The 19,762-nt window shown below is 38.0% G+C and overlaps 1 protein-coding gene across 1 annotated transcript in view; it reads right to left on the bottom strand.

The window, feature by feature from the left end:
* Positions 1 to 18,053, bottom strand: part of LOC117914286 (DNA repair protein RAD50) — a 97,110-nt gene extending 79,057 nt beyond the window's left edge. The window contains exons 1-5 of the mRNA XM_034829548.1: positions 17,831 to 18,053; positions 17,665 to 17,751; positions 17,196 to 17,363; positions 5,075 to 5,250; positions 4,522 to 4,636 (exon numbers count right to left, since the gene is read on the bottom strand). Of these exons, the coding sequence (XP_034685439.1) occupies positions 4,522 to 4,636; positions 5,075 to 5,250; positions 17,196 to 17,363; positions 17,665 to 17,751; positions 17,831 to 17,953 (669 nt within the window). The 5' untranslated portion in view covers positions 17,954 to 18,053. The remainder of the gene's footprint in view (positions 1 to 4,521; positions 4,637 to 5,074; positions 5,251 to 17,195; positions 17,364 to 17,664; positions 17,752 to 17,830) is intronic.
* Positions 18,054 to 19,762: the final 1,709 nt, after the last annotated feature.

Raw genomic sequence — 19,762 nt, 5'->3', positions numbered from 1 at the left:
AAACTAAAGAAGAAACTTGCAAATGAGTTTAAAATTAAGGATCTTGGAAGGTTAAAATATTTCCTAGGAATCAAGATTGCACATTCAAAGGAAGTAATAGTTATTTCACTGCAAAAGTATACACTTAACCTTCTCAAAAAAACAGAAATGTTGAGAGGTAGACCAGCAAACACCTCGATTGAGCCAAATCACAAACTTGATGGAGATAAAGAGCATGTGTCGATAGATCAAGAGAAATATTAGTGACTAGTGGGGAAGTTGATCTACTTATCGCATCCTAGACTAGACATAGCTTATGCAATGAGTGTGGTGAGTCAGTTCATGCATAATCCCAAAGAGATACATATAGAATCAATATTCAGAATTCTTCGTTATTGAAAATCAACACAAGGCAAAAGCATTCAATTTCAAAAGGCAGAAGGAATTGGACTTGAAGCATATACAGATGTCGATTAGGCTTGATCAATTACAGATCGAAGATTAACCTTTGGTTATTACACTTTCTTAGGAGGTAACTTGGTAACTTGGAGGAGTAAAAAGCAATCAGTGGTAGCAAGATCAAGTGCAGAAGCAGAATTTTGATCCATGGCACATGAAATATGTGAACTTCTTTGGATAAAAATCATACTCACCAACCTTAGGGTTAGGTGGGAGGGGCCAATGAGACTTTACTGTGATAAGTCAACCATTAGCATAGCTCACAATCCAGTTCAGTATGACCAAATTTCATCAAAGAAAAATTGGATAGTGGGCTAGTTTGCATCCCTTACATTTCCACAAAAAACCAATTGGTTCATATATAGACTAAGAGACTTACAACACATTTATTCTGAAACATCACAACCAAGTTGGGGATGAAGAACATTTATTCACCAGCTTAAGGGGGAGTGTCAGAAAATATGCACAGCTTGTATGAAGACTTTCCAACTAGGAAATATTTTTCCTTATTAGTTTAGTTGACTAATTCTTTTTTGTAAATAGAGATATCCTAGGCTAGAAACAAGCTCCTTCCTTTTTTTCCTTTTTTGATCTCTTAAAATTTATATATATTTGGTGTAATTCTATTGAAATGATACAAGAGAGAAATTCTCAAAAATCCCAAAATCAACAATATGTTTTTAAGCTTCTTGAGTTTCTTATAAATAGGGTCGAATACATGAAAGGAAGAACAATTATTATTATTATTATTCAAAATTATTACACTGCTTTCTCTTTTTCTCAAAAATCTACTATTTTCTCATCAAATTGCTCTTCTTTTCTCATCTATTATCTTTCTCTCTTTTTTTTTTTTTAGATAGGTAAATAGGACAATATATTAAAGAGCACTAGCAAAAGGCATAGCCAAGTACACATGGAGTATACAAAAAAGGCCTAAAGCCTAGCAAGAGAAAAAAGGGTAAAGCTAATACAAACCACCTATACAACTACCCAACCTGACCTGCTAGAAAACTGGTTAAACCCTAAGAAGGATAAGAAGCCACCTAAAGCCCTTCTGAAACTGCAAACCACCATCCAAACTGAAGAAGAAGACCATGACCTCAAAGTGAGAGAATTGAACCCCCATTGCTTCCCTTTTTTCCCTTCACTGAGGGAGGAGAGCAATTGTAATTCACCAAACATTCAAGCTTTCGGATTTCCCTCTCCAAAATGAAAAGACGAAGATTTCCTACTTCCCCTTGAGACATTAACCCCACATCCTTTTCTTGACTCCATTTTCCTCAAAAAAGCAGTGATCTCCTTTTCAAACCCCACCATTGGAAACCCCAAAAAACTACTGAAGTCAGCAAACTTACTGGGTATAATTGTGGAGCTAAGCTCCTCCCACTCCGACCATCTATGGGCCTCCAATGCTTTTTTGACCTCCGTCTCCCAAGACCTAAAGGACCCTTCTTTTCATTCCCCGTGAGATCCAACAATCATCCATCTTAGGACTTCGCCACCGAAAAAGGAAAAGAAGAAGAAGAACACCCTCCCCCCACAGAATAAACCCTAGGATCCATTCCTTGGAAAATGTTGGCTTCGATGATGAGAGCTTCATCTGCGACCAACTTTGTTCTCACATCAAAAAGAAGACACTTTGAAACGTAAGGATCTAAGTTGAGCATCGCTCTGCAAGAGAGAACAGAGCAAGGTCTCCTACTAGTTTTCTCTAAAAAAGAAGAAATTGTTGGCATGGGATTTGAAAAGAGCGAGCCCATTAAAACTCAAATCTTTAGAAGAGCCCAGGGCCAGCCCCACAGTCCCTTGGGCCTTCACTAGGCTACTCATAAAAGGTTCCTCTTCCTATAGAACCAAGCATGGCCCGATAACCACTTGGGCCGACACCCTCAGTATCAACCTCAACAAGCCCACCAACAGAGCCTTCAAGGATAGGTCCAGCTCGCCTGGAGACCAGCCAAAATGTACCTGCACGCAACCAGTACCACAATCTGGTCCTCCCTCTCCTTTTCTAGAACTTCAATGTGCCTTCAATTGACATGTGGCTACCAACCCTTTCAGAAGCCCTAACTCCCACTTTCACTGTCACACGTGAACTTTCCCCACCTTCTACTCCAAACTGCCTCTCTCTGAACTCCACAGAAGACACCACCTCACTCCTCCATGGTGGAAAGTCCCACCATAGCTGAACCACATAGCAAGAGCCCCCCACCACCACCTGCACAAAGCTAGGCACCTTCCACCCTCTAAATTTCACTAGGACTCTTGCCCAATGCAACCTTCACCGCCTTGTTGTGTCCTCATCAACAAATACAAACCCCCACAAGCATCCCCTAACCTTTTAAACAAGTCATTGAAGTCAATTCCCCAAAGATGCAAAGGGAGACCCACAACCTTACCAATACTTCTTGAATGCAAGACTCCTCCATGAAGCATCCAATAGAGGGATTCCACCAATCCAAAAAAGCCTTTTTTCATCAAAGAAGAACGTACCCGAGTGGAGCACTTTCTCAGCTTCCCTGCCAAATTCAAACTCAAAGAGGATAAGGTTTCCCACTAACAAAGCCCAAAGGTTCCCCTTAAGGTGCCATTTGACCAAGGCCCACTTTCTCAAGACTGCCAGGTTCGGAGGCAAAACATCAGGGGCCCCCAAACTGCCCACAAGACTATGATTCAGAGCTTCTAAATTCTTGTCAACTATCTCCTTCTCAACCTAAATCCACACCTCATTACTCTGCCCTATTCTGACTTGGAAACCACCTCTACAAAGGAACCCTCTTTCCCAACCCTGAGAAACTGGAACCCTTTACCTGCTCAGAAACTGCACCAGGCCCCTCCACACTTTTGTGAACAGGAAAGAACCCAACACTCCTCAGCTTAGCGGAAAATATCTTCCAGCCCCCAAGAAAACCTTTTCCTTCTGGGAAAACTGAAGTGAACCTCTTTGCCTACACTGAAGTTGCAGTACAAAGCAAAAACTGTCTAGCTCTGTTGTTCGGCAACACCAGCTTATAACTTCTTCCATCCTCCATCCAATCCAGTCTGAAGGATTTTCCATCCCTAATGGCACAACAAGCCTCCACTCCTTCCAACAACAAAGCCAAGCCCTTGCCTCCAACCTAATCCAAGATGAAAAGTCTTGACCCCTCTCACAGATCTTCCCAACTAACTTTCTTTTGACCTCCTCAATCAAAATCTCAAAAAAATTTGATTCAACACCAAACCAGCATCTCCCTCCGGGAGACACCAGCACCATTAGAGAGAAGCTACATTCTGAAGTTACTACCTAATTTTTGTGCTATATTTTTTAAGTTGTCATATCATGATATTCTATGTTTCTGAAGTTAATACCTAGTTCTCATCTAAATTTCCTTGTTCCCATATTTTTCTGTCTCAAAAGAATGCCTCCGCTGTCCTACATCGATCCACCTCCTACAATGACCACAATGCCATGTCCCTCTGCTCCCCATGATAGGCCAACACAAAAAAACCAAGTCTCCTTTCCCAATGAGTTTCACAATCTCCAAAAGAAGTGGAACATCAACGCCAGCCTCCAATTAATATCAACCACGTGATGATTAAAGAATAGCTGGCAGAGAGAATATTTCTACATTAAAGAAAAAGTGATATACACTCCATGACATTCCCTTACAACAAGAAGCATTTAACCCCTTTTTTTTTTGATAGATAAATATGAGCTTGTATTAGAAACGCCTAGAAGCGGCGAAAAGTACACACAAAGTATCCAAACAATGCCCAAGAAACTAGGCAAAAAGAAATACCAAAAACAAAAACCTTTCCCCTAGCTAGACAAATAGCCACTCTATAAAACTAAACAATGCCCAAGCATTTAACCCCTTGCATAGAACTAAATATTATCAATATTATCAGGCTATCAAAGAAAATAAACAAATGAAACTACAATATTCTCAACTGCCATGTAGACTTTTTTTGAAGTTTTACTCATCTTATAAACTTAAAATATAAATTAAATTGAGATTATGAGAAATATAATATAGAATAAGATATTTAAGTGTTATTAAAAAAAATATATTTTTTGGTCAAAAAAGCATAGAAAAAAACCTTATACGCTGCATCTTTCAGGATTTGAAGATTCTCTAACTTCAGCTTATATGTCTTTATTTCTTGAGCCTGATCTTTGTGAAGCTTTTTAATGACCTCCAACGCCTTAGTGTACCTGGTTTGGAAAAACATGATTATATCTGAACAAAAACCTCAAATTATTAACAGAATTTGTCTTAAAAAATGCTAAACCAGCGCTTTATAACAAAAGTTGCAGCACAAGAACCAAAATCCTATGAAGATTATTCTAGAAGCTTTTTGGGTGCACCATGAAATTTTTGACAAGGCACTCAAAAGATTTCATAAAAAGCCCTTCCATGATATTGTGAAAGAACGACTATATTACTGCATGTTCAAGAAAATATGTATTCATAACAGTGGCAATCATGTTAAGAAGTCAACAGGGCCATGTTACCTAAATCTTAACAACACCAAGTTTATAACTCCATAGAGGGGAAGAAGGCACACTTATGAATGCAATTAAGGGTATACATTATCTGAACCATAAGAATTTGTCTGTTAAAATAAATGCTCAGAAAATATGGAAGCATACCGGGTAGCAGAGAAGATATCATCAAACTTCTTTTTTAATGTTGAAGGATCTTGCAGTGGCCAGTTGGCATCATCTTGGTGCACAAATATAACATTTTCAAGGACAGCCTTTGAAACCCCCATTAAAGCAGGTATTTCTCGATCCATGTCAGCACATCTATAGCTAAGGCAAACTTTCTGCAGCCCAACAACATGAAGTCAAAACCTAGGCATTAGAATTACACAAAACAAGACATTATTACATTAAAAAACCAGTTACAAGATGCAAACCCACTATTATTTTTTGAAATTAAAATATCCAAAGAAAAATGGATCGCCCCCACTTTCAAAATAAATGATAAATATTCAAATAGATCAAATGAGTAAAGCAATAATTGTAAACACTGAGTACATATAGGAACCCCAACTTCCAATCTTAGCTCAGGCTAGCACATTAGTGTCAGGATTTTGCACTCGTGATTATGTGGATCAAGGCTTTATAGACCATGGCTTAGAAAGAAAAGGTTTCAATCAGAGATGGAGATTATGGGTTTGGTAGGTTTATCGTCAGTCTATTTAGATTTTTTTAGTATGGAAGTGGCTAAGGTTGGGTGAAGCCATCAAGGAGATTAAGAAAAGATTTTCACTCTTGCCCTACTTTTCACCATTGTGGATAATGTGTTGAGTAGATTGCAGCTAAGACCAAAAAAATGTGGTATTTTAGAGGGCTTTGTGGTGGGTTGGACAGAATCAAGGTGACTCATTTACAGTTAGTTGGTGATGCCATTTTTTTTTTCTCAAGAGCTAAAGCAGAAGACTTGCAATATCTCAAGCTTATTCTCTAAATTTTTTGCCATATTCAAGGCCTTAACATTAATCTTGATAGGAGTATTTTGCTAGGCATCAATTTTACTCATGGCCTTTTATAAGTGAATTAGCCTTCTTAAAGTGCAAAGTCTCACAATGACCCATTTTGCACTTGGGTCTCCTCAAGGGGGTTGACACAAAGCCTAAACCTTATCGATCTTTTGGCGGTAGAATTAGTCTAATGCAATCTATATTCTGTCTCACATTCCAAGTTATTTTTTGACAACATTCAAGATTCCAATCATGGCTTCTAGGATTGAGGAATGCTGAAGGATTTTAAAAGGAAAAGAAACCACCTAATATGTTGGAACCAAGCATGCAAGACTAGATAAATTAGAAATAAACAAAAGAAAAAGTCAGTGGACTTGAATTAAATCATGACTATATAAGCTATTCTGATATTAAGATCCAATATAGATGAAATCGTGGTATCAAACCTTTTCTTTCCTTGGACCACGTAAGAATTCATCATCAAATTGACTCTTCTTGTTCCTAGATGCTCCATCAGAATCTATTGCTATTCCTTTCCTCTACTAAGAAGGTTCATTCCTCATAACAAGAGCAATCTCTCTTTTTTTTTAATTCATTGTCTTTTTCATCTAGGTCTAGGGAGGAATTCCTTATGGAATAGAGCCCAACTATAGGAGTGGTTATGAAAATTCCCAAGAAAAAGTAGTGCTTTGTGGCATAGGGTTATTTTAAATATGCATGAGTCACCCCCTAATAGATGGATGCCATCATGGTTGTCAAGAGGTCACATTGATGCCCTTGGAAGGTTATTACACTTGTTTTACCTGATTTTACTCATTTTGTTCATTTCTTTTTAGGGGATGGCTCAAAATCCATTTTTTGGAAGATACAATATAGGATGAGCAACCTCTCCATTTTCAATTTCCAAATATCTTTAGGGTCATAAGAACTAAAGACTCTTGTTTTCCTTTCTTCCTATCTTAGGCCTTTTCTCTTACTTCATGGAATTTCAATCTCCACAACAACTTTTCTAATCAAGAATTCTAGAAACTAGCATGTTTCATATCCTCACTACTCCATGTCTATTTTTCACCCACTTTCCAAATGCAAGAGTTTGGTCTTTGATCTCCTGAGCATTTTCTCAGTCAGTTCCTTTTTTGGAGTCTTGCCTACTTCTCTTAATTTAATTCCTTCCTTTCTAGCCAATTTCATTTGAGATTCAAAAGCCTCTCCATATATTAAGGCCTTCGAATAACTTGTGGCTAATAATAAAGTTAATACCAGCGACATACTTCAAAAGAGGAGGCCTTTCAAATTCCTTTATCCTAGTTGTTATGTGTTTGACTAATGGAGAACAATTCACCACTTTTTTTCACTATCTACTAGCTTTAGTACTCTAGCATAAGTTGTTTAGATTTGCTCAAATTGATTGGTTCACCCCAAGAAATGTAATAGAGATGATAGTTATGATAGTTATTTCCTTTAATGGTAATTGAGTTCATTTAAAAGGTCGGATTTTATGGCATATAACTAGCTATTATTTGGACTATCGGCAAGAGAGGAATGCTAAGATTTTTTAGGATAAATAAAGATTTATAGAGGACACATAAAGCTATTGTGGCATATAACTTAGGATTTTTTTTCTTTGATAGGTCTTTTTTTTCCCTTTTTTTAAGATTGAGTCAAACCTGGAACCTCACCTATCCCTCATCCTTACACATTGCTACCTAAGCTAAGTGTCAAGGCTTTAGTATAATACTTAGTGCACGAACTAGTATTTATTTCTATTTGTTTTATAACTTAGTCTTGAACTTTCTTATGTAGATTTCTTATATGCTGCAAGATGTTGTATGAATCTTACATTCCGTATTACATGCTTTGTGTAGTTAAATTATGTCATGGCAGGGTTATGGTTCTAAGGACTATATCAAGTGCAGTACAAGGAATATGGTGATGTGAAGGAACTCTTGGACAGAGAAGTTTGATTTTTAGCTATGGTGCTGTCAGCAGTCACTAATACTTCTTTTTCGCATTTTTGCATACACACACACACACAAGCTATTCTTAGGTAGTTTTGGAAATTTATGTTACATGGACCTGTATATTTTGTCTTCTATACAGGGAATTGTAAGGAAAAACTATATATAGGAGACCCATACAATAAAGCTGCTACTGAAAATCATCAACCCTCTTTTATTCATGTGGAGGTTTGTGCTCAAATAAACCATTTAAGTGTAGTCATCGCATTTTTAGAAATTAAGAGTATAGCATCAGAAAATTCCATCCATCCAACTAAATGTTCAGTAACAAACATTAAAAGTTAGTGAACCAAAGGGTACAATGTTGCTTCGAAAACAGAAGGACAGGAAGCATTACTGTCGTAAGCACTAAGCAGTAGAGGAGGTCATTGTAATTTATCCTAAATAAATGAATCATTTGTCACCATATTTAAAAGTTATCGACTCCAACCAATCTCCAAATTGATTGTTTGCGGAGTAGGATTATTGGTGGAGGTAAGCTATTAAAGGAAAGTTTGAGGTAGTGGCAGAGGGGGTGTTGTTACAGGGTGGATGGTGTTCTAGGAAGAGGAGGAAGGAGTATGTGTTGGGTTTTAGAAAGCTATTCAAAGAGATTCTGATGACACAATTGAGGCCTAACTCAAGTGGCAAGAGGTTGTTGTAGAGATAGAGCAGGTTTCAAGTTTGATTCCCTCTAGCCCATAAGAGAGAGAGAGAGAGAGAGAGAGAGAAAGAGAACACACACATTACCTATAGGAAAAAAACAGTTTGGGACATTTTTGATTCAGAACAAGAGCTCTAGTTGGCAATGGTCTTAGGCTATTATCACCTATGGTTGGGATTCTACGTTGAAGAATGCTTCCATATTTTGTTTAGCATATTGCTTCACAATAGAACATTTGGCTAGCTAACTTACAGGATTAAGGAGACAAGCAAGGTCATTAGAACCCTTGTTCTCTAAGGAGTTCTCATGATTGGGACTTGGAGATAGTCAAGTTGTTTCTGTAGAGCATTCAGCGAGAAACTGTTTGAGGGAGTTACAAGGATAGACTGAAACTAAGATGTGCCAAGAACAGGAATTTTTTTGTTAAATCCTTTTCTTTGGTTGTGTCTCATTTGTTTCCTGTGAAGGTGTCAGGTGAAAGCCCCCTTAAATGTCAGTTTGTTTGTTCAAAGCAGTGGGGAAAGAAGATTCTAACAACCAACCAATTTATGAAGGGTTGATTTATAGTTAACAGATTTTGTCTATGCAAACCCAATGAGGAGCTGGCAAATCATATCCTCATCCATTATGAAAAAACTATCTTTTGTTCTCTTTATTTGGGTTTTCTTTGGAGCTCCCATGGTTCAATAAAGCATTCTTGTTAGTAGTTACATTAGCAAGAAAGTTTTGCAAGCAAGAAGCGGTAGGTTTAGAGGATGGCCCCTTTATGCTTGTTTTGGTATATAGGGAAAGAAAAGAGCAACAAGATTTTCGTAGATCTGGAGCTTTCTGATCAGGCCAAGACTTTACTCATATCGTTGTTCAAGTGATCTAGGGATCACCTAAGGGTTGATAATATTTCTCCAATAAGAGTTCATTGATTGTATTGGGAAATTTTAGGTCATGTTACAGCCTTCAAACTAACTTTTTCTCTTTGCTCGAGTGGTCTAGGGATCTCCTAAGGGTTAATAACGCTTCTTTGTTACGCTTTTATTGATGTATTGCTATAGAGGAGTGGAAAGGGAGAGAATGGTAAGGTCGGTGAAGGTTTTCGTGGAGAGGAAGACCTTCTCGGTTAGGTTGGAAGGCGAGCACGGAGGAACTTGGTGCTCGATCACAGAGCACAGTAGAAGCTCTGCTTTCGTCTTAGGTTTTGAAAAGGAAGCAGTCGGGTGGATGATCGAACATTTGACGAAAGCCATAGAAATGAAGAGTCACCTAGGTTTCAACAAAAAGTTCAAGGGAAAATGTTGTGCCCACTTGATGGAAGTTGGCTTCAACGACCATGGAAGGTTCATAAGGATCTCGGAGTTTGCTACCAAAAGAAAATATTCTTATTTGATTATTCCAGAGGGCGAGGAGGGCAAAGGATGGGAGAATATTAAAAGAGCGTTGTCTTCAATGTTGGTGGACTCGTCGAATGCAGTTGAAAAAGGAAGGTAATACAGAGGGGACAGTTTCTCACAAAATCACATGGGTTCCCTACATCGGTCTTTCGCGAAAGTGGTCAGTGGCGAAGGACCAAGAGGAGGCGGCCTTGTTCCTGTTGGGAGGTGGGCGCGCGCAATGGTGTGTGAATGCATTGAGGATAGTGTTAACTGGGTTGAGGTTGGCCGAGTGGTGGCGAGAAAATTAAGGAAGAAAGGCGTGGTCACGATTGTACCATTCTCAAGCGGAAAAGGAGTTTTTTTCGTCGAAACAATAGAGGAAGCTCTCTTTCTCCAAGACTTGAGGAACCTACGGGTTGAAGGAAGGATTTCAGTACAGATGAGAAGATGGTTATCGAAGGAAAATGCGAAAATAGAGGGGAAGTTCAGAGGAGGTTGGATCGAATTACAGGGGTTGCCATTTCATCTCTGGTCTGAGGTACATCTGAAGAAAATAGTGGAGCAATGGGGGACGGTGACTGAAATTGATTGGCGAATGTTAAAATTGTTCGATCTTAGCAAGGCGAGGGTAAGAATCGCAATGAAAGATAGGTCAGTCCTCCCAGCTTTACTCGAGGTGACAGATGGGATTGGGTGTTTACAGTTGCCGTCGTAGTGGTCAAAGAAAGACGTTCGGAGAGGTAGCATAAAGGGCGACTTGACTCGGGAGGCCTTTGCATTTAACACGGGGACAAGTGGAGGAAGGCGGGTGGAGAAAATTAGATCAACGGCTGGGGGAAGATGTCGTGTCGGGGAGGATAATAGAACCAGGAAGGGGGGACAAAGGGGTATGGCTGTGGTTCTTGCAGAGGGGACACGTAGCAAGGGAGAGCAAATACAGGTGTTGCCCAATTCGAATTCAAATAAAACGGACGATGGGCCCATTGAGAAGAAGGAAGCGGGAGGAGAAAGGGTCGGAGGAGACGAGGCCTCCGCTGTTGAGGGCTGGCAGGCCTAGGAAAATCTGGAGGTAACCCCGTCTTCAACTTTTCAGTCTCCCTCGTCTTATTTTCCCCCTTCTTGTGGTTTCACTTCTTCCTTCTTGAGTCTTGTTGCCCCCATTCTTCCCAGTTCAGACATTCAGTCTCTGAATCCTTTGGAAAACCGTGAGAACTCCGAATTTATTTTCAAAAAAGATGACGATGGTACTATGGGTCAAATTTGTGTTGGCTTCCCTAACCTCGTTTTGGAGGTGAACCAAACTGCTTACCCTAACCAGTTGACCGAGAGTGTTAACCCATTGATGCCTAAAACAATTCCACCTTCCAACTAGGCTACAGTTAGCCAGGGTGTTTCTGCGGGCTCCCCATCAGGTGAGTTCCAAATATAAGGAATATCCCCAGGAAAATGGCAAAAGTGCGCGATGTCTTAAAGTCTCTGAATATAAAAGTATACTCCAGGAGGAAAAGCAGATGTTCCAAAGGTTTGTGAAAGAGTTGGAACTGGTTTGGAGGATTAGGGTCCATGTGTTTAATCCATGAAGATAATCAGTTGGAATACCAGGGGGTTGGGTTCAAGGAAAAAGAAAAGGGTGGCTAAAGACTTTCTGAGATCTGAAAAAACCAGATGTAGTGATGATTCAGGAAACAAAAAAGGCAAAGTATGACAAAAGGTTTGTGGGTAGTGTGTGGACAGCCAGAAATAAGGAATGGGCAGCCCTTCCGGCGTGCGGGGCTTCAAGTGGGATTTTGGTCATTTGGGACTCTAAAAAATTGCACAGTGAGGAGGTGTATTAGGTTCCTTTTCGGTCTCAGTCAAGTTCGCAGTGGATGGAAGCGAACAGTTTTGGTTATCAGCAGTCTATGGCCCAAATAGCATAGCACTTAGCAAAGATTTTTAGGTCTAGCTTTCAGACATTTTTGGACTCTCTTCCCCATGTTGGTGTGTGGGTGGAGATTTCAACGTCATAAGGAGAAGTTCAGAAAAATTGGGAGGTGCTAGTTTGACCCCAAGCATGAAGGACTTGGACGACTTTATAAGAGAAAACGAATTGATAGATCCACCTTTAAGAAGAGCACCATTCACTTGGTCAAACATGCAAGAGCATCCCGTATGCAAGAGATTAGACCGTTTTCTCTACTCAAATGAGTGGGAACAATTATTCCCTCAAAGTCTTCAAGAAGTTCTTCCTAGATGGACATCGGATCATTGGCCGATTGTCTTGGAAACCAATCCGTTCAAGGGGCCCAACACCGTTTAGGTTTGAGAATATGTGGTTGCAACATCCTAGTTTTAAGGAGAGCTTTGGAAGTTGGTGGAGGGAGTTTCAAGGAGATGGGTGGGAAGGTCACAAGTTCATGAGGAAATTACAATTCCTTAGGGCCAAATTGAAAGAGTGGAATAAGACTTCTTTTGGAGACCTAATTGAAAGGAAAAAAAGCATTTTGTTAGATTTAGCTAACTTTGACTCCATGGAGCAAGAAGGGGGTCTCTCCCCTGAACTTTTAATCCATAGAGCCTTAAGGAAAGGAGAGTTAGAGGAGTTGATCTTGAGGGAAGAAATTCATTGGAGACAAAAAGTTAGGGTGAAATGGGTTAAGGAAGGGGATTGTAATTCAAAAATTTTCCATAAAGTGGCTAATGGTAGGAGAAATAGGAAATTTATCAAGGTGTTGGAGAATGAAAGAGGCCTAGTGTGGGATAATTCAGAGAGCATCAAAGAGGAGATCTTAAGGTATTTTGAAAAGCTCTATGCTAGTCCTTCTGGAGAGTCTTGGAGAGTTGAAGGCTTAGATTGGTCCCCTATATCTGGAGAGAGTGCATCTAGGTTGGAATCCCCTTTTACTAAAGAAGAGATTTCTAAGGCCATTTTTCAGATGGATAGGGATAAAGCACCGTAGCCTGACGGCTTTACCATTACAGTGTTTCAAGATTGTTGGGATGTGATTAAGGAGGATTTAGTGAAAGTGCTCGATGAGTTTCACAGGAGCGGGATTATTAATCAAAGCACTAATGCGTCCTTCATAGTTCTGTTACCCAAAAAAAGCATGGCAAAGAAGATATCAGACTATAGACCTATTAGCTTGATCACTAGTCTTTACAAGATTATAGCCGAAGTGTTAGCAGGGCGTCTAAGAGGGATACTTCATGAAACTATCCATTCCACTAAGGAGCTTTGTTCAAGGAGACAAATTTTGGAACGCAGTTCTCATAGCCAATGAGATAGTGGATGAGAAAAACAATCAGGGGAGGAAGGAGTTGTCTTCAAAATTGACTTTGAAAAGGCTATGACCATGTGAGTTGGGATTTTTTGGATCATGTGATGGAGAAGAAGGGGTTCAATCCTAGATGGAGGAAATGGATGAGAGGTTATTTGTCCTCGGTGTCTTTTGCAGTCCTAGTGAATGGAAACGCTAAAGGGTGGGTTAAGGCATCTAGAGGTTTAAGACAAGGAGACCCTTATCCCCTTTTTGTTCACCATAGTAGCAGATGTATTAAGTAGGATGTTATTGAGAGCAGAGGAAAGAAATGCCTTAGAGGGTTTCAGGGTGGGTAGGAACAGAACAAGGGTGTCCCATTTACAATTTGCAATGACACCATTTTCTTCTCTAGCACTCGAGAAGAGGACTTGCTAACTCTCAAGAGTGTTTTGCTAGTATTTGGGCACATTTCTGGGTTGAAGGTTAACCTGACAAAAGTAATATTTATGGCATTAACCTTGGTCAGAATCATCTTCATAGGTTGGCCGAGTTGCTTGATTGCAAGGCTTCTGGGTGGCCCATACTCTACCTGGGTCTTCCTCTGGGTGGGAACCCCAAGTCTGGTGGCTTCTGGGATCCTGTGATTGAGAGGATCTCGAGTAGATTAGATGGGTGGCAAAAGGCGTATTTATCTTTTGGAGGCAGGATAACTCTCATTCAATCTTATCTTACACATATGCCTTGTTACTTCCTTTCCTTGTTTAAGATTCTCGCCTCCGTGGCAGCAAGAATTGAGAGGTTGCAAAGAGATTTTTTATAGTCTGGGGTTGGGGAAGGCAAAAGAGATCATCTAGTTAGCTGGGATGTAGTGTGTAATCCGAAGACGAAAGGGGGATTGGGTTTCAGAAGGATTTCCTTATGGAATTCCGCTCTCTTAGGGAAATGGTTGTGGAGGTATCCTAGGGAGGGTTCAGCGTTGTGGCATCAGGTCATTTTAAGCATTTATGGATCACACTCTAATGGTTGGGATGTCAATACTGTTGTTAGATGGTCACATCGTTGTCCTTGGAAGGCTATTGTACAAGTCTCCGAAGATTTTTCCAAGTTTACTCGGTTCATGGTAGAAGATGGGGAAAGAATTTGGTTCTAGGAAGACTTGTGGTGGGGGGATCAACCTCTGGGGGTCCGCTATCCAAGACTACTTAGAGTAGTCACGGATAAAAACATTCCTATTTCTTCAATTCTTGGATCCACTCACCCCTTCTCTTGGAACTTTAACTTCCGCCGTAACCTTTCCGATTCTGAGATAGAAGATTTAGAAAGTCTCATGCGGTCTCTTGATCGTCTACATTTATCACCTTCGGTTCCAGATATGAGATCTTGATCTTTATCTCCTTCAGGACTTTTCACAGTCAAATCTTTCTTTCTTGCCTTATCCTAATTTTCTGGTTTGCCTTCAGTTTTCCCTACCAAGTTAGTCTGGAATTCTCAAGTCCCTTTTAAAATCAAGTCCTTTGTCTGGTTAGTGGCTCACAAAAAGGTAAATACTAACGACATGCTACAGTTGAGAAGACCCTACAAAGCACTTAGTCCCGACATTTGCATGATGTGCATGAAGCATGGAGAAACAGTAGATCATCTTTTTCTTCATTGCTCTTTGACGATGGGGTTGTGGCACAAATTATTTCAGTTAACAAAGACAGATTGGGTCCCTCCTAGAGCATCTTGACATGCTATCTACCAATTTTAATGGTTTTGGATCTTCTAAGAGAGGGATTGTTTTATGGCAAGCTGCGTGCATCGCTTTAATATGGGTGGTGTGGCAGGAAAGAAATGCAAGGATTTTTTAAGATAAAGCAAGGAATTCAAAGAACCTTTGGGACATGATTCATTTCCTTGCTTCTCTTTGGGCTTTTTGTTCCAAGGTTTTTAAGGGGATTCACCTTAATGTAATACATCTTGATTGGTTAACGGTGTGTAACTCCAATGGGTTGGCCTAACATAGAGCAGTTGTTTGTTTCTACTTTGTATTTTCTCGTATTTGTTCCCTTGTAGTTTTGTTTTTCTTTGGTGGGAGGATTCCTCATCCTTCTCTTGTACTTCCTTTTTATCAATCTATTCCTTTGTCGTTTCCTATCAAAAAAAAAAATAACGCTTCTTTGTTAGAATTTGTTGATCACATTCGGAGAATTCAGTCCATGATAAGGCCTTCAAATTCTCTTTTTCTTTTTTTCAAGTGCTCTCTGCATACTTCATTTGCCAGTAATAAAAATTCCCAGACCCTCAAACCATAGACATCTTCAACCATGAGAAAAGTCACTTGTGCCTCTTAAACATTGTCAATATAGCTTAAAACTCCATGCACACAACCTCAAATGAACTTCTTTCCCATCCCACTCTACTTCCATCTTCCAAAGCAGTTACATATACAAATTAAATCCCTTTCCACCAATTTCAATTCTCAACCACCCATAAACCTAGATTTTTCAATTAATTTTGTATTAATCCCTCAGGGAAAAATAAAATAAAAATAAAAAATATTTTCATTTTGGTTTCTATGGTTACCAAAAAGGGCAACAATAAAGCTGCACCTAAAACATTTTTATATATAAAGATAGCTAATACCATTAAATTAGAACCAAAAAAAAATATAAACAGAACCCAAACAATTTCTTGGGTCCCAAATTTTAGGTTCCACAAGAAGGAAATTGGTTTATGTTGCTATCATATATACATTAGAATTTAACAATGGCGACACAATACGAATGATAAGAAAATGAGTTCAAGACTCCATGGAAAGATATAGAAATTAATGGGTGCTTACCATGGCTTAAAAAATCTGAGCTCTAACAAAGAGACATCTACTAGTTCAAGACTCCATAGAGAGAAATATTGAAATTAATGAGTGCTTATCATGATTTAAAAAATCTGAGCTCCAACAAAGAGATACCCCTCTCAAATACACCAACAGAGTAGTACTTCCTACAAGGCTTTTGACAGATGCCATACTGCCCACAATTTGGTCATATTGTGCTAGCAATTTTATAGCACCAGAACAGAGGGATTTTCTTTTTCTCATGCTTCTGGGATGGGAGCTAAATATGGTAACTTTTGTTCATAGGAAAAGAGTGCAAGGCACCTCCTCAAGCAGAAAAAAATAAATAAATAAATGAAAAAAGATCAAGGAACCAAACAAAACAAAAAGAGAAGGTCCGCTGGCCCCAAAATGGCGAGCTGTTTTAATATCACACTCTAACGATTACTTTACAGCATACTTTTAGGCAGACTCAAATTTAAAGATCAAAGACAACCAAAATCTGGTAATTTCTTCCCCAAGTTGAGGAAACCAAAGCCCTCTCCCTCAAAGACATTAGCATTCTTCACTTTCACAACCCTGAGAGACTAGCAAAGAAACCAGGTTGCTTAGCACCACTCAGTAGGGCTATATGCTCTCTAATAGACCAACCCTGCAAGAGATTGCCCAGGGATGCAGGAAAAAGCAACAGACCAAGAATCACAATTAATTTTTTATTTTATTTTTTTTTTTTTGATAGGAGAGAATCACAATTAATTATTGAACCAACTTCCTAAAGCAAACTGATAATAAGTGAAAATTAATCCACCAAGAAATACTGCTGGTTAATTACTAGCAACCCTCTATGTTTTAAACAACTCTATGCAGCATATTGTGAAGAAAATAACTTAAAGAAGAGAAATGAGTATCATCAATGGACATGGTTGTACATTCTTTCCTAATTCTATTTCACTCCACCGTAAAGCATACAGAATTCACAGCAAAACAAATTAATCCATATATTTCCATTATAGTTGAGCAAAATCTAAAACTGATCCTATTCACAAACTAATCAATATTAGTTCCAACTTTTTATGAAACCCAAAAGCACTACTTTCCAGTAAAGCCTATTAAGCCCAAAACAAGACAAGCAGGCCTAAACCTTGGCTTTTCTACAATAATAATTGAACTTCCAAGCAGAAACCCAGCAAAGCCAAGACCTACCTCTCCGGTGTGAGGATTAATTGTCTGAAGGACACTCTCGATTGCCTTGTACTCCATCTTAGAAGCTTTTTGCGTCAGCTGAAACGACCTTATGCACACCACATCCTTACCAGCAGCTGTCTTGAATCTAAGCTTTATCTGTCCCTTCGTTTCCGTCTCCCCTGCAACCTACAACGATGTTGAATTTTCCTTAAAATAATATTAAGAGAAATTAGCATATTCAATAAAACTATACTGCTTTTAGCAACAAAGAATCTAAAACTTTGAATCTTGAATTTTCCATCGAAGAAATAATAAACTAAGACAACAATTTCCCAATTTAAATTGAAAATTTTCATTTCTAGGAAACAATAAAGACAACCAAAAAAGAAGAAGAATGTTTCCGGGGCCATGAACCAAAAAGAGGTTGAAGGAAAAAACCCGATAAAGAGAGAGAGAAAAATAGAAACCCTCGAGTAGAGAAAGAGACCTTGGGATCATGGATGAAACTGTGACCAGACCTTGCGTTAGGAGGCAACTCTCCGGTACATGAAAGCTTCAAACACTCGATAATGGTCTGCAAATATAGAACAACGATTTTAAGAGAGCGAGAGAGAGACAGGGGAATAATGAGTAGTTGAGTATATGAATACTACGGTTTTGCCAGCGCCATTAGGACCAACAATGAGAGTTAAGGGCTTGAAGAAGGCGATGACGTGTTTGTTTTCCGGATCAAAACTCCGGATGCCCTTTATTAGCATCTTATCTACTGTACTCATCTTTGATGCTTCCAACCATCCAACCTCCCCACTCACTGCTTTCTGGCTCTGTAAGCTCTGTAGTTGAAAGGGCGGGCACTTTCAGGCTGCGTTTCCGGCGTAAGATTGTAGTCATTTTCGTTGGGGTTTAAATGCAATTTGAGTATCCTTTTCTTTTTCTTTTTTCTTTTTTTCTTTTTTTCACTCGTTCCCTTTTTTCCCCCCAAATCTCGTGAAATATCGGTTGTTAAATTCTACAAAAGTATTAAAAATTAATGGATGAAAATCTAAAAAGGAAAAAAAAAAGTAGTAAAATAGATATAAGTCAAAACACATAAAAATATTTTTAAAAATTAAAAAATAATAATAACATACCTATTGAAGTTATTTTATTGAACAAAATAATATATAGAGAGAGAGTAAAATTTGCAGCATTTTGTAATAATATAATGTATATTAATAAAAAAATATGAAATTTACAAAGTATACATTTAATACTAACATTGAGTAAATATTTGATTTCATTAAATATTAATAGTTTAAAAAAATTACATTCTAATGGTTTTGTTTTATACTAAAATGAATACCAATGTGTTTCTATGACATGCGAAAATAAAGGAAGCCCATTTTGATGAAAACAATATTAATACCATAATGTATAATTTATATAATACTGATTATAATTATGAGTATAATGTACATAAATCTCTTGACTTCAATCCACTGCTTCTCACTTAAGCTTCTTTATGGATGAAAATTTCAAGTTCACTTGTATACTTATTTGAAATTCTCCTCGCATCTAATAAACATCATCTGACTTTTTGTGTAGAAAGATAGATATATCATAATTATTACAAAGTCAAATTTGAACTCATTCCATTATTTGGAAGGAGGTTGGTCATAGCTCATGACGCTTAAGGATGATAAACATCTTCATCACATTATTGAACATCTCCTTCATCATGTTTAGCATTATCATCATCTCCATAGTCATCTCTTTCTCATCATGAAGCATCATATCAAAACCAAAAACACCCACACCACTAATTTGTCCGATAATCATGAAGTCAGCACTTACACAAAGAAGGTGTGTTGGTGGTGGCATTAACATGAACCACCATTTAAGTGCAAACAAATAAATAACATGAACACATATATTAGTCCGATGATGATAATAAAAATGTGTTGATGTTACATTCTAATTTTTCTATTTGTAATAAATGCTCATCGAAAACTATTTATATTCTTGAAATGATTGCAACTCAACCACCAAATCCTTTTTTAGCATCTCAAAAGTGTTTGAGCTTCAATATTGAATGTTTACTAAATCTAGAAATAAAAATGACAAAGGAAATTATAATTTGCAATATAAAATCATCAAAGTTACCTCATTTTCAAATTAATTAGGGGCTTTGGGGTCTAATTTGGCAAACACTACAAGGGTATTTGGTAAAACTCATACTTATGACTTAATGATTTAAGTTTACTTTAAGTTAAATTATATATTCTTAAGTTATTAACTTAAAACTTAATACTTGATTTTCTACTTTAGCATTAAGGTTATTTGAAAAATTAACTTAAAATTAATTCTAAATTATTAAATTGAAATATTTACCCAACTAATATTTATTTTGATTAATCTAAATAATAAATTTGTTTATTAAATATTCATATTTAAAGTGTGTGTGTGTATATATATATATATATATATAAGTTAATCACAAAACATTGCATGTAAAAAATGTGTCATGGATTTAGAGTTATGGTTATAAAATATACTCTTATTAGATGTGGACAAATAAGACAAAAATTTTGAAATTAAGAATATGT

The sequence above is a fragment of the Vitis riparia genome, chromosome 5, assembly GCF_004353265.1.
Source record: "Vitis riparia cultivar Riparia Gloire de Montpellier isolate 1030 chromosome 5, EGFV_Vit.rip_1.0, whole genome shotgun sequence".
NCBI classification, from domain to species: Eukaryota; Viridiplantae; Streptophyta; class Magnoliopsida; order Vitales; family Vitaceae; genus Vitis; species Vitis riparia.
The sequence above is the reverse complement of the archived record's forward strand: the minus strand, read 5'-3'. Positions and strand labels throughout refer to the sequence as shown.